The 14123-nt window shown below is 46.5% G+C and overlaps 1 protein-coding gene across 1 annotated transcript; it reads left to right on the top strand.

Moving 5' to 3' along the window:
* The first annotated feature begins 253 nt into the window (after positions 1 to 253).
* Positions 254 to 13414, top strand: NRL (neural retina leucine zipper). The gene is made up of 3 exons (XM_070729568.1): positions 254 to 365; positions 5233 to 5626; positions 11898 to 13414. Exons 1-3 carry the CDS (start codon positions 346 to 348, stop codon positions 12276 to 12278), a joined length of 795 nt encoding a protein of 264 aa, XP_070585669.1. The 5' UTR covers positions 254 to 345; the 3' UTR covers positions 12279 to 13414.
* Positions 13415 to 14123: the final 709 nt, after the last annotated feature.

Here is a 14123-nt window from a genome sequence, read left to right as displayed (position 1 = left end):
GAGGGCTAATCCAAAGCGGGACGGGAGTGCTTCCATGCATTGGAAGAGGGGGCAGGTTTGGGGGTGAAGCATGTGATTCCGCCCCAAAAAAGAGGAACTGGGAGCAGGGAGCAAGTTTTAGTGAAAGGGGAATGAGAGGAAATCTCGGCCACGCCCCCTTCTCAATCCCGCCTTTCCCATTGGCTCGGCTGCTAATACATGCGGGTGAGGTCAGCCGGCCGGAGTTTAAAGGGAAGCCCGGGTGCTGCGCTGTGTTCTTTGGGATCCTAACACCTCCCCGAAGCGGCTGGCAGGATAAGGCGGAGCAGGTCCGGACCGGACGCTGTGCAAGAAACGTTAAGACCCATGGACGACCAAGCAAGCAGGTGGGGGCTCTTCCTTCTTCCCCCCCCCAAAAGACCTGGTGGTTTGCAAAGGATCGCCTTGCGTCCCCCCCTCTCCCCGAGGTTCCCTTTGCAAAGGTTCTCCCCGTCCTGTGGAATCTGGGTGTGTGTGTGGGGGGGGGTGGTGTTGCAAAGGATTGTCTTGCGTTTGCCCGGATTCCCTTTGCCAAGGATCGCGTTGCGTTTCCACAGATCTGGGTGGTGGTTGGGTTTTTGTTTTTTGTTTGCAAAGGATCCCCCTGCGTCTCCTCTGACTTGGGGCGGGGTGGGATTTAAAAAGGATCGCTTTGCGTTTGCCCGGGTCTGCCGGTTTTTGCAAAGGATACCCCTGCGTGCGTTTTCCCCGTATCTGGTGGGGGGATTTGAAAACGACCGCCTTGCGTTTCCCTGGATAATCTACGCCAAGGATCCCTTTGCGTTTCCCCGGATCTGGTGGATTTGCGAAGGATCGCCTTGTGTTTCCTCCCTTTGCCAAAGATCGCTTTGCGTTTCCCGAGTTATGGGCTTTGGGGGGGAGGTTTGCAAAGGATCCCCCTGCGTTTTCCCTGACTGCCTTCGCCAAGGATCGCTTTGAGTTTCTGTTGTTGTTATTATTGCTTGCAGAGGTTCCCACTGCGTTTGCCCCGGTCCCGAGTTGTTGTTATTGTTGGGGGTTGTTTTTGCAAAGGATCGCCTTGCGTTTTGCTGGCTTTCTGCTCTCTCCGGGGAGGAACTTTGCCTCCCTGTCCGCTTTCATTTCTTCTTTTCTCTCCGCGATCTCGGGCCGGAATCGCGGGTGAGGTCCGGAGAAAAAGCGGCTTTTTCCTGCGGAGGATGCGCGCAAGCTGCTGCCCGGCATCCAGAAGGGTGGAGGAGAGGAGAGAAGCACCTGTGAATTGCGGGGTTGAAATTGTGAGTGGGGGGATTGAGGTCCGGCCGAGGAGAAGACGAGTCGGTTTTGCCTGATTTTGGCCCAAATTTCTTCCTCGTTTTTTTTTAATTTCTCAATTTCTCAATTTCACAACTTGAAGAGAGGGAAAGACTTCAACTCCCAGAATTCCCCCATGCTGGCTGGCTGGGGGAGGAATTCTGGGATTTGAAGTCTTCCGCCTTTTAAAAAAAAATTGTGAAACTTTATTTCAGTATACAGTATTAGATGCTGAAGGAGTAGTAGTAGTGGTGGGGTTTCCTTCCTTTATCAGACCCCCTCCTCTTCAAGGATGCCAGTAAGACACCCAGGAATTTAGTCCCAGGGGACCCCATGAGGTCATCTAGTCCAGACCCCTACTCAAGCAGGAGAACTTATACAATCAGACCAGTTTCTTCTTTTTAAATAAATGGTCCACCCTTAACCTAGCCAGGAAAAAAGACTCCTAACTAAATCTGCACTTCTATTTCTACTAGTTTTTCTCATCATTTCCTATCACCCATTTCCTCCCACTTAGGACTGTATGACTGTAACTTGTTGCTTGTATCCTAATATTTTTTATTAATATTGCTTCTTCATTGCTTATTTGACCCCTATGACAATCATTCAGTCTTGTACCACATGATTCTTGACAAATGTCTCTTTTTCTTTTATGTACACTGAGAGCATCTGCACCAAGACAAATTCTTTGTGTGTCCAATCACACTTGGCCAATAAAAATTCTATTCTAGTCTTCGGAGAGGGGCGGCATACAAATCTAATAAATAATAATAATAATAATGAGAAATAATCCGTATTTTCTATTTCAGCTCAGCTAGGATAGGAAATTCTGGCTGGATTCCACACCACGAATCCCCAACGATTCAGGATGAAATGCTAAAATCCATTTTAACAAGCTTTCCAAAACCTTTTCCCCCCTGCAGGTAGCTTAATCTGACTTTGGGATAGGCATTGCTGGGCTGCAGAAGCTCGGCAGAGAGAGAGAGAGAGAGAGAGAGGTTGGGGAATTCGATTGCAGGGGTTCGGACTTTAATCTGAGTGATTAGATGTGAATAAAGTGCAAGGCAGTGATTTATTTAATTAATTAATTATTATTTTTTGCACTAGACTAAGGCAACGGGTTAGGAGCCTCCTTGCTGCATAGCCTTGTCAATCAGGACCGGTGAGGGTATGACACAAACTATGGTTTAAACCCAGATTGCAGGCACATCACCGCAAAAATTTCATGTGTTCATTTGGGTAGTGAAGTTGGGTGGCGTACACATTTAGTGAATGATTTCAAATAAAGGAAACTTCCAGTGGGTGACACTGAAATAAATTGTTGAGAGAGAAATATATATGACGGTCTTGGTATATTCGGGTTTCTTCCCGTGTAGGATTCAGAAATTTCTGGCGACGTTTCGACGAGGTCCCATTCGTCATCTTCAGGCTGGTGCTTCTGTCCTTGTTCTAGGGCGAACACACTACAGAATAAGGACAGAAGCACCAGCCTGAAGATGAGTGGGACCTCGTCAAAACGTCGCCAGAAATTTCTGAATCCTACACGGGAAGAAACCCGAATATACCAAGACCGTCATACTTGTACCCGTGAAAATCTACGAAAAAAGATATATATATATATATATATCTTTCTCAACAATTTATTTCTTGGAGTTTCCGTCCAAGAATATTATATTGTGAATATTATTTATTTATTTATTTATTTATTTATTTATTTATTTATTTATTTATTTATTTATTTATTTATTTATTTATTTATTTATTTATTTATTTATTTATTTATTTATTTATTTATTTATTTATTTATTTATTTATTTATTTATTTATTCGACTTCTTTGCCGCCCAATCCCGAAGGACTCAGGGTGGCTTACAAAAATAATATAAATACAAATACAAATAAATATAATATTAATATGATATAAATATTATAACAATATTTATTATGAGATGCAAAAAATTAATCCCCCCCAGGTTCTTGATTCACAAACAGCCACAAAATCTTTGTGTGAGTGAGACATTTCTTAATAGCAATAGCATTTAGACTTATTATTATTATTAATTATTATTATTATTATTTATTAGATTTGTATGCCACCCCTCTCCGCAGACTTGGGGCAGCTCACAACAGTGATAAAAACAACACATGGTAACAAATCTAATAATTAAAATCTAAAATAACAATTTAACATTAAAAAGTCTAAAAAGAAAAAAAAAAACCAATATATAAAATACATACACACAGTCATATCATGCACAAAACTACATAGGCAAGGGGGGGATATACAGCTTCATAGTGCTTTTATAGCCCTCTCCAAGCGGTTTACAGAATCAGCATATTTGCCCCCCAACAATATGAGTCCTCATTTGACCCACCTCGGAAGGATGGAAGGCTGAGTCAACCTTGAGCTGGTGGTGAGATTTGAACTGCTGAACTACCGCTAGAAGTAGCCTGCAGTGCTGCACTCTAACCACTGCACCACCCCGACTCCTAACTATGCAAGTTTCCTCCCCCACCACCCTCGGGTCTCCTTTTACGCCCTCTCGGCATGGTGCTTAAGTAAACCAAGTGCAGCTGCTAAGCTTAGTAACAAATCCAGCTTCTCCATTTGCCTTTTCTGATCAAAAGGAGGGACCTTGGGACACAGCGACGGTCATAAGTAGGAACCCAATTGGCCAAGCGTCTGAATTTGGATTGCATGATCCGTGAGGAGGCTACCAAGGGCGTAAAGGGTGAAGCATGGGTCGTCGGTCCCTGCGTTCAGGGAGCGTTGTGACTTTGAATGGCCACTCCACTGAGTTGTGGTGCATAAGCCGAGGACTAGCTATAATTTGGGGCAAAAGATGATTTATTTGCCGATTTATTTCCTGGCAAATGTTATCATAACATTCTCCGTACCAAATAATACAGGGAGGGGTGGTGTTGTTTCCCGTGGAAAACTTATACGCACAATATTATTCAGCGCCCTGAGCAAGTGGTCTATATACCGTATTTTTCAGACCCCGAGGCACTCTTTGACACACCCCCTCAAAAAAATTGGGTGGAAATATCTGTGCGTCTTGTAGACCAAATACTGCCCTGTTTTTGGCCTCTTGAAACACCCTCTCATATCCCATGCATCCCTTTTCCGCCCAAAACTGGCCCGTTTTGGGTGAAAATGGGATGTGTGAAGGGTTTTGGGAGGAGTACAGAGTGTTCCTGGGGGCCGAGGAGGGTAAAAATGGGATGCATGGGAGGGGTTTGGGAGGGCAAAAAGGGGATGCGTGAAGGGTTTTGGGAGGAGTACAGAGTGTTCCTGGGGGCCGGGGAGGGTAAAAATGGGATGCTTGGGAGGGGTTTGGGAGGGGCAAAAAGGGGATGCGTGAAGGGTTTTGGGAGGCCTACAGAGGGTTCCTGGGGGCTGGAGGGGAAAACGGGACATCTGGGAGGGGTTTGGGAGGGCAAAAACGGGACTCGCAGAGGGTTCAGGAGGCTGCAGAGGGCAAAAATGGGATGCATGAAGGGTTTTGGGAGGCCTACAGAGGGTTCCTGGGAGCTTGGGAAGGCAAAAACGGGATGTGTGGGAGGGGGTTTGCGAAGGCAAAAACGGGATGTGCTGAGAGTTAGGGAGGCCTTTTGAGTGCTCCTGGAGGCCAGAGAGGGCAAAAACAGGACACGCAAAGTGTTTTGGGAAGCCTGCAGAGTGCTTCCGGGGACCGGGGAGAACAAACACCAGATGCGCGGAGTCCAAAAAATGATTTTCCCCCCTCATGTCTTATAGTCCGACAAATACGGGTATATTAGACACAAAGAATATTGGTTGGTTATTTTTCTCTGCCCCCCCCCCCACGTCCCTGAATTAATCCATTAATCCAGATCTCTTCGCCCAGGTGTGACCCGCACGTACGCAGACCCGCCCGGCACCCAAAGGTGAAACCATTTTATCTCCTTTTCCTTCTTGCAGAATGAGTGTCTTACCTGCCAGTCCCATCGCTCTGGATTACCTGGATGACTTCGACCTGCTGAAGTTCGAAGTGAAGCAGGAGAGGCCCCGGCCGGGGAGCAGTTCGTCCGTCAGTTCCACCCCGTGCAGCTCCGTGCCGCCCTCGCCCACCTTCGACAAGGTGGCCGACCCCAAATCCTCTTTGGAAGAGCTGTATTGGATGGCGACCCTACACCAATCTTTGGCGGCGGCGGCCGGCACCGGTCCAGAGACCCAGATGGTGCCTGGGTTGGATGAAGCCGTGGAAGCCTTTTTGGGGGTGCCCACGGCAGAAGGGGGTCTTCGAAACAGCGTGACCCCTCAGCTGCAAGGGTTTCTGGGGTCGGTGGAGAGCTTTGGTGCAGAGCAACAACAGGTAAATTTGCAAAAAAAAATTAAAGAAAGACATCAAATATTATTATTATTATTATTAGTAGTAGTAGTAATATTAATATTGTTAATATTAATATTAATATTGTTATAATGATTATTAATTAGATTTGTATGCCGCTCCTTTCCGAAGACTCGGAGCGGCTCAAACAACAAAACAGTACAGATACAATGATTAAAAAACAATTTAAACCCCTTAATATAAAAAACAGTCATACATCACAGACAGCCATACATAAAACAGAAACGGCCCAGGGGAATCAATTTCCCCGTGCCTGACGGCAGAAGTGAGTTGTAAGGAGTTTGCGAAAGACGAGGGTGGGGGCAATCCTAATCTCCGGGGGGGGGAGTTGATTCCAGAGGCTCGGGGCCGCCACTGAGAAGGCTCTTCCCTGGGGTCCCGCCAGATGACATTGTTTCAAATATTGAAAGCAGCCAGTCCTCAATTTATGGTTTGAGCCCCCCCGAAAATGTCTGCTGCTCAATCGAGAAAATTAAGTGGGGTTTCATCTGATTTTACGACCGTCCGTGCCTCAGTGGTTAAATGAATCCGGTTCCCTCATTTGCTTTGCCAGTCAAAGATGGTCGCAAAAGGGGATCTTGTGACCCAGGGATAAATGCGACCATCGTAAATATGAGCCGGTTGCCAGGTGCCCGAGTTTGGATCACCTGAACGTGGGGAACGCTGCAAAAGTTGTAAGTGTAGGGAAATGGGCACGCCTGTCGTAAAACGGGGACTCCTTGTACAGGGGAATAAGAGTTTGTGGGGAAATAGGAGGAGAAGGAATTCGAGCGGGGTTTAATTAACCTTGGCAAATGGGGATTTAAAAAAAAATCAATTAAATTTATTCATTAATTAATCATTAAGAGCCTCAGCATAGGCAAAGAGCCACAGGGACCTTCTGGAAGGCATAGCTTTGGAGCATGCGCAGAGTGCTTTCACCTGGCTCCATAGGGCAGAAGCAGTGATCATATTCTACCGGTTCGCCTCAGTTCAGGCGAAATGGTAGCAGCTCCTTAAGGCTCCACCCACCTGCTCAGACATCATCGTGGATGCTCTGCGCATATGCAGAAGGGCCAGGTGGGCGCTCCCATGTCCGAACCAGTAGCCAAGGTAAATGAATACCACTACCGGTCAGAACCAAGAATGAAATGCTCCTGGTTTACTCGGGCCTGTCAGTCATTGGAGAGCCAGTTGCGAAGGGAGCGTGAGGCTCCACCCACCTGCCCAGATGGCGCCATTTTGGTTCTTTGTGCATGAATAAAGCCCAGAGGCGGATTGTTCTTACCTGCTGCTACCGGTGCGCTGCGCATTCTCGGTGTGCAGGAAGCAAAAACACGCCAAAATCTTGCCAGGGGACGTTCGTGTGCGCTTCCCCTCACAAGATTTTGCCTCTGCGCATGCAAAGGAGGCAAAAAAAGACCAAAAATTAAAGAAAAAAGATGGCGGTGCCTGAAAGACTGGCACTGGAGTGGTCGCACGCCAGTTGTGCAATGTGGCAGCCGCTACTGGAGCACAGCTGCCTACCGTGTGGGTAGTAGCCCACCACAGATAGAAACCTGTGCATGCGCAGAAGGTGAAAGAACCCAAATGGCGGCCTCTGGACAGGTGGGCGGAGCCTCATGCTCCCTTCGCGACCGGCTCTCCGACGACTGACAGGTACGAGTGAACGGGAGCTTTCCACCCTTGTTTAGAAGGCTCATAAATCTGTCGTATAAGAAATGAGCATTTTTAGACCTGTGAATTTACCTCACAATCTCTGAGAGGAGAATCAATGTTTCAAGGGGAATAAAAATACAGTGTTCCCTCGATTTTCGCGGGGGATGCGTTCCGAGACCGCCCGCGAAAGTCGAATTTCCGCGAAGTAGAGATGCGGAAGTAAATACACAATTTTTGGCTATGAAAAGTATCCCAAGCCTTCCCTTAACACTTTAAACCCCTAAATTACAATTTCCCATTCCCTGAGCAACCATTTAGATTATTACTCACCATGTTTATTTATTAAAGTTTATTTAAAAAAATGTTTTTTAAAGGCAGATGAAAGTTTGGCAATGACATATGACATCATTGGGTGGGAAAAACCGTGGTACAGAGAAAAAAACCGTGAAGTATTTTTTAATTAATATTTTTGAAAAACCGTGGTATAGACGTTTCGCGAAGTTTGAACCCGCGAAAATCGAGGGAACACTGTATTCTTTTTAAAAAAAATAAATAATTTTTATTAGTTTAATACATTAAAGCAAAAAACAAACAAGAAACTAAAGGGTTGTCAACGGTACTGTTGACTGCTAAAACTGCAACCTTTCAAAATTTGTTGTATATATTTGTACATCTTAATTATTTTTACACATTTCACAATTTATCAGATATTCATCGATCAAGAAAAAAAAAATTCTTTTTTTAGCTATATCTCTTATCTGAAATATAATATTTTTCCTATTTGGAGTGAGTTCTTTGTGTTTTTGGATTTGTTTATTTCATTTCCTTTACTTTTCACTGTATTTGAATCGTTTTACTCATTTGATCCAACGCGCTGTAGAAGACCATTTTATCTCTGTTTTGGATTTCATAAATATTTCATAATATTCTTAATTTCTCAGGACTGGAAGGCAATAGACCAGGGTGCCAGCATTAAAATAACGTTACATGTTGGGGGCCAACCCGGATAAGACGGAGTGGCTGTGGGTCCTGCCTCCCAAGGACAATCCCATCTGTCCGTCCATCACCCTGGGGGGGGGATTATTGCCCCCCTCAGAGAGGGTCCGCAACTTGGGCGTCCTCCTCGATCCACAGCTCACATTAGAAAACCATCTCTCAGCTGTGGCGAGGGGGACGTTTGCCCAGGTTCGCCTGGTGCACCAGTTGTGGCCCTATCTGGACCGGGAGTCATTGCTCACAGTCACTCATGCCCTCATCACCTCGAGGTTCGACTACTGTAATGCTCTCTACATGGGGCTACCTTTGAAAAGTGTTCAGAAACTTCAGATCGTGCAGAATGCAGCTGCGAGAGCAGTCATGGGCTTCCCTAGGTATGCCCATGTTACACCATCACTCCGCAGTCTGCATTGGCTGCCGATCAGTTTCCGGTCACAATTCAAAGTGTTGGTTATGACCTTTAAAGCCCTTCATGGCATCGGACCAGAATATCTCCGAGACCGCCTCCTGTCGCACGAATCCCAGCGACCGATTAGGTCCCACAGAGTGAGCCTTCTCTGGGTCCCGTCAACGAAACAATGTCGGTTGGCGGGCCCCAGGGGAAGAGCCTTCTCTGTGGCGGCACCGGCCCTCTGGAACCAACTCCCCCCGGAGATTAGAACTGCCCCTACTCTTCCTGCCTTCCGTAAACTCCTTAAAACCCACCTTTGCCGTCAGGCATGGGGGAACTGAAACATCTCCCCCCTGGGCATGTTTAATTTATATATGGTATGCTTGTGTGTATGTCTGTTAGTATATGGGGTCTTTCTTAAATCTTTAAATATTTTAAATTGTCAGATTATTTATGATTTGTTTCCACGTGTTGTGAGCCGCCCCGAGTCTTCGGAGAGGGGCGGCATACAAATCTAAGTAATAAATAAATAAATAAATAAATAAATAAACCCAGTTTTCTGGGTTTGTATAACACAAATCCAGTAGCCAGGATGGCATATTTTTTTCATTTTTTTAGAATAAGAAGATATTGAGACTTTGGGAAAAGGGCAAAGAAGATCAAATAAGATGGTCATAGGCCCAGAGACAAAAACACAAGAAGAACGGCTACAGGATTTGTGCCTGGCTAGTCTAAAGAAAAGAAGAATTAGGGGCGACGTGATAGCAGAATTCCAGTATTTGAGGGGAAGAAGGGGGTCAAATTATTTTCCAAAATATCGGAGAGTGGGACAAGAAATAAAGGTTGGAAATTAATCAAAAGAGAGAAGCAACTGGGAATTAAGGAGACATGTCCTAACGGTGAGATCAATTAGCAGTGGAACAGCTTGCCACTGGAAATTGTGGGTGCTCCTTCACTGGATGTTTTTAAGAAGAGACTGGACAGTCCCTTGTCTGAAATGGTGCAGGCTGTTATGGCGAACCTATGGCACATTTTTATTATTTTATTTATTGATTTAATATTTTTATGCCGCCTTTCTCCTTAGACTCAGGGCAGCTTACAACATAGAAACATAGAAGTCTGACGGCAGAAAAAGACCTCCTGGTCCATCTAGTCTGCCCTTATACTATTTTCTGTATTTTATCTTAGGATGGATATATGTTTATCCCAGGCATGTTTCAATTCAGTTACTGTGGATTTATCTACCACGTCTGCTGGAAGTTTGTTCCAAGGATCTACTACTCTTTCAGTCAAATAATATTTTCTCATGTTGCTTCTGATCTTTCCCCCAACTAACTTCAGATTGTGTCCCCTTGTTCTTGTGTCCACTTTCCTATTAAAAACACTTCCCTCCTGGACCTTATTTAACCCTTTAACATATTTAAGTGTTTCGATCATGTCCCCCCTTTCCCTTCTGTCCTCCAGACTATACAGATGGAGTTCATGAAGTCTTTCCTGATACGTTTTATGCTTAAGACCTTCCACCATTCTTGTAGCCCGTCTTTGGACCCGTTCAATTTTGTCAATATCTTTTTGTAGGTGAGGTCTCCAGAACTGAACACAGTATTCCAAATGTGGTCTCACCAGCATTCTATATAGCGGGATCATAATCTCCCTCTTCCTGCTAGCAACATGTTAGCAATAGCACTTTTTTAACAGAGCCAGCCTATTGCCCCCACAATCCGGGCCCTCATTTTACCCACCTTGGAAAGATGGAAGGCTGAGTCAACCTTGAGCCGGTGGTGAGATTTGAACTGCTGACCTGCAGATCTACTGTCAGCTTTAGTGGCCTGCAGTACTGCACTCTACCCACTGCGCCACCTCGGCTCTTAGGTGGCACCTGCCAGCTAATCTTTCATGGGCCACAGCCCCGGATATACAAAGACTAGCTCGGTGCCGAAAAGATTTGCCGTCGCTGGTGTAGGCTTGAGCCAGGGTTGGTCTAGAAGACCTCCAAGGTCCCTTCCTGCTCTATTCTGTTCAAAATAATAATTTGATTCAGAGTGCACTAAGGTCAGTACCCAAGGCAGGTATGGCCTCACTCAGGTACATGGAAGACTACAACTGCCATCTGTGTGGGGAATTGTAGTCCAAACGCATCCGGATGGTCCAGATATTTATTTATTCATTCATTCGTTCATTCATTCATTCATTTATTAGATTTGTATGCCGCCCCTCTCCGCAGACTCGGGGCGGCTAACAACAATAGTGAAACAACATATAACAAATCTAATATTTAAAATAATTTTTAAAAACCCTAATTTAAAAAACCAAACATACACACAAACATACCATGCGTAAATTGTATAGGCCTAGGGGAAAGGGCATATCTCATTTCCCCCATGCCTGACGACAGAGGTGGGTTTTAAGGAGCTTGCGAAAGGCAAGGAGGGTGGGGGCAATTCTGATCTCTGGGGGGAGTTGGTTCCAGAGGGTCGGGGCCGCCACAGAGAAGGCTCTTCCCCTCGGTCCCGCCAAATGACATTGTTTAGTCGACGGGACCCAGAGAAGGCCAACTCTATGGGACCTAATTGGTTGCTGGGATTCATGCGGCAGAAGGCGGTCCCGGAGATATTCTGGTCCAATGCCATGAAGGGCTTTATAGGTCATAACCAACACTTTGAATTGTGACCAGAAACTGATCTGCAGCCAGTGCAGACTGTGGGATGTCCTTGACTTATGGCTATTTGTTTAGTGACGATTCAGAGTTATAATGGCCCTGGGGAAAAAAAGGGGGATTTTATGACCATTTTTCACACTTATAGTAATCAATCAAAATTTGGCAGCTTGGACACTGACTCACATTTATGACGGCCGCAGTGTTCCAGGGGTGAGGGTGGGTCACATGATCCCTTTTTGCGATCCTTTCTGATCCAGTAAGGGAGCCAGATTCACTAAATAATGGTGGCAAGAAAGGTGACACAATGAGGTAAAATTCGGCTGAGGTAAAACAAATGTTTCACTTAGCGACAGAAATGCTGGCCTTAATCATGGTCGTAAAGGGAGGATGACTTGTATCTGAATTGTGGTTACGCGTAGGGCTATCCAAAGCTGAGCCTTGGTTGTCCGTCAGCCATTTTCCATCCTCTAGTAGTGTGGTAACGATGAAACTTTATCATCCTTTGCTCGCGAAATGCGGCTTTTTTTCTGATACGCTTTCCTCCTTTCCAGCTCCCCCGGCTCTCTGACCGCTTCTCTGATGCCCAGCTGGTCTCCATGTCAGTCCGAGACCTCAACCGGCAACTCCGTGGGTTCGGCAAGGACGAGGTGCAGCGGCTGAAGCAGAAACGGCGAACCCTCAAGAACCGCGGCTACGCTCAGTCCTGCCGCTTTAAACGGGTCCAGCAGCGGCACATCCTGGAGGCTGAAAAATCTCAGCTGGCTCAACAACTTGAGTCCCTGCGGGTGGAAGTGGCCCGCTTGGTCCATGAACGGGACATCTACAAAGCCCGCTGTCAAAAGCTGCTGAGCGAGGGGGCCGGGGGGCATTGTGGGGAGGGGGCAAAGCCCCCCGTAGCTCAGCCTCCCTCCATGGTGCAGTTTTTTTTATGAGCCTGCCTTGGACTTCCGTTTCCATCAAACTTTGGGAGCTGTGCGGGAAGTAACCTTGCCGAGAAGTTGCTTCTCCTCTTTAATCCACCAGAGGGGGATGTTGAGCCCAATTCCCTCCCAGGTAGTTCCTTTTCCCAACCACCAGATGGCGTGAAAGAGTGTCACACCCATCTAGGCTGCTCTACATGCAGAAATAGCTTTGGGGATTGCAAGCGGGCAGGCTGTTCCTCTCAAAGGCTCCTGGGTATTGTAGTTTTGCTAGGGTGCTGCCCGGTGGTCCCTCTCTCCCCCCGACCCAGGAACTACAGCCGCCAGGGTTCCCTGCGGCCTGATTCCTCGCTGTAATGATGTCTACAGTACAAATAAGGCTGGTCCTCTTGGGCGTGTTGAGAAATGCACTTGGTGATCATTCTGTTTCCAACAGAAGGAAAGAAATAAAATAAAAGCCAAAAATGCTGCCTCCGGTCTCTTCCGGGGAACCAAAACTGGGCCAAAGAGTGAAAAAGCAGATTTTTAAAAAATTAGCAAACCCTTTTGCCCCAGTTTTGGGTTCAAAATTTGCAAATGGAGAGAGTTTGCAAACGAAAACAGGGATCCGCAAATTTTCTGAGCAATTTTGAGGCCATATTGGAGCCCGGAAGTTGCTAGGGAGGGAGGGAGGGAGCGACTTGCCCTTTCTCAAAATGGCTGCCAACTTGGTGAAGCCAGGCACAACATGATTGGTGGGTCCAGGAGCTCAAAATAAACGGCATTGGGCTGTCCAGAACATGCATTACATTTTCTCATTTGGGTGTGAGAGTGGTGTGTGTGGGAAAATAAATCTGTGAAGCCTCTCCAGCCACATTTGAAGAGGGCAACTCCCAGAATCCCTCACTTAGGATCCTAGAATTCCAAGCGGGGAGCTAAGAATTCTGGGAGTTGTGGTCTTCACCCAGGCTCTGGAGGGAGGCCGAACTGACAGCGACGCTGGAATTGGAAGATGTTGTCCTGGGCCTCTGGGGGATTTTGGCCAGTTTTGCGGAGGAATAACAAAAGTGTGTGAAAAGTACAACTTTGCGATGTTTTGTGTTGCAAAAAAGGAGACATAATGGTCACTCTTTAGATCCTGTCAATAAAAAACAGAGTACTTTTACAAATGGCCCTTCGTGTGCTTTCGTTTACTTCGGCAACATCTCCGGATCAAACATGGGTCCTCTTAGCCATCTGGTCCCCCCCCCCCCAAATTTCAATTGCTAAGCAAGATAGTTGAGTGAGATTTGCCCCATTTTACGACCTTTCATTGCCACAGTTCAGTTAATTGCTGTGGTAGTTAAGTGAGTAACAACCACTTGTTAAGTGAATTTGACTTAGCCCACAAGAAGGTCGCAAAAAGGGGATCACATCAGCTGAGATGAATTGTTCCTGTTTCGGCCTAGTTTTTAGAACCAGTAGTAGTGGTGGCGGGAGGCATACGTGCGCGAACGGTTAAAGAAGAACGCTAGTGCATGTCGGGTGGGATTCAAAAATTTTATCAACCGGTTCTCTGTCCAATTGCTGCGGGGCGTGGCCTACTCAACCTCCTGCACCACGGTGGGGGAGAGCACATTTTTACCCTCCCCAGGCTACAGAGGATTTCCTTGAGCTTCCGGGAGGATGAAAAGGGCCTCCCCTGGAGGCTGGAAACTGATCCATTTCCGGTATGTCCAATAGGCCCATTGTTCGCCCTCCCCAAGCTCCGGAAGCTTTCTCAAGTCTCGAGGAGGGTGGAAACTGCCTCCCCCAGGCTCTAGCGGCCGGACACTGGTCCATGTCCAGTACTTCCTGTAGGCCCATTTTTCACCCTCCTTAGCTCCGGAGACTTTCCTC

The sequence above is a fragment of the Erythrolamprus reginae genome, chromosome Z (genome assembly GCF_031021105.1).
Source record: "Erythrolamprus reginae isolate rEryReg1 chromosome Z, rEryReg1.hap1, whole genome shotgun sequence".
In the NCBI taxonomy this organism is placed as follows: Eukaryota; Metazoa; Chordata; class Lepidosauria; order Squamata; family Dipsadidae; genus Erythrolamprus; species Erythrolamprus reginae.
Note: the sequence above shows the minus strand (reverse complement) of the source record. Positions and strands in the feature narration are given on the sequence as shown.

Bases quoted from the DNA above. Each gene is read 5' to 3' on its own strand.
- NRL (XM_070729568.1), top strand. From the start codon at position 346: ATGGACGACCAAGCAAGCAG. The intron at 366-5,232 runs GTGGGGGCTCTT...TCCTTCTTGCAG, and splicing joins ATGGACGACCAAGCAAGCAG to AATGAGTGTCTTACCTGCCA. The intron at 5,627-11,897 runs GTAAATTTGCAA...CCTCCTTTCCAG, and splicing joins TTGGTGCAGAGCAACAACAG to CTCCCCCGGCTCTCTGACCG.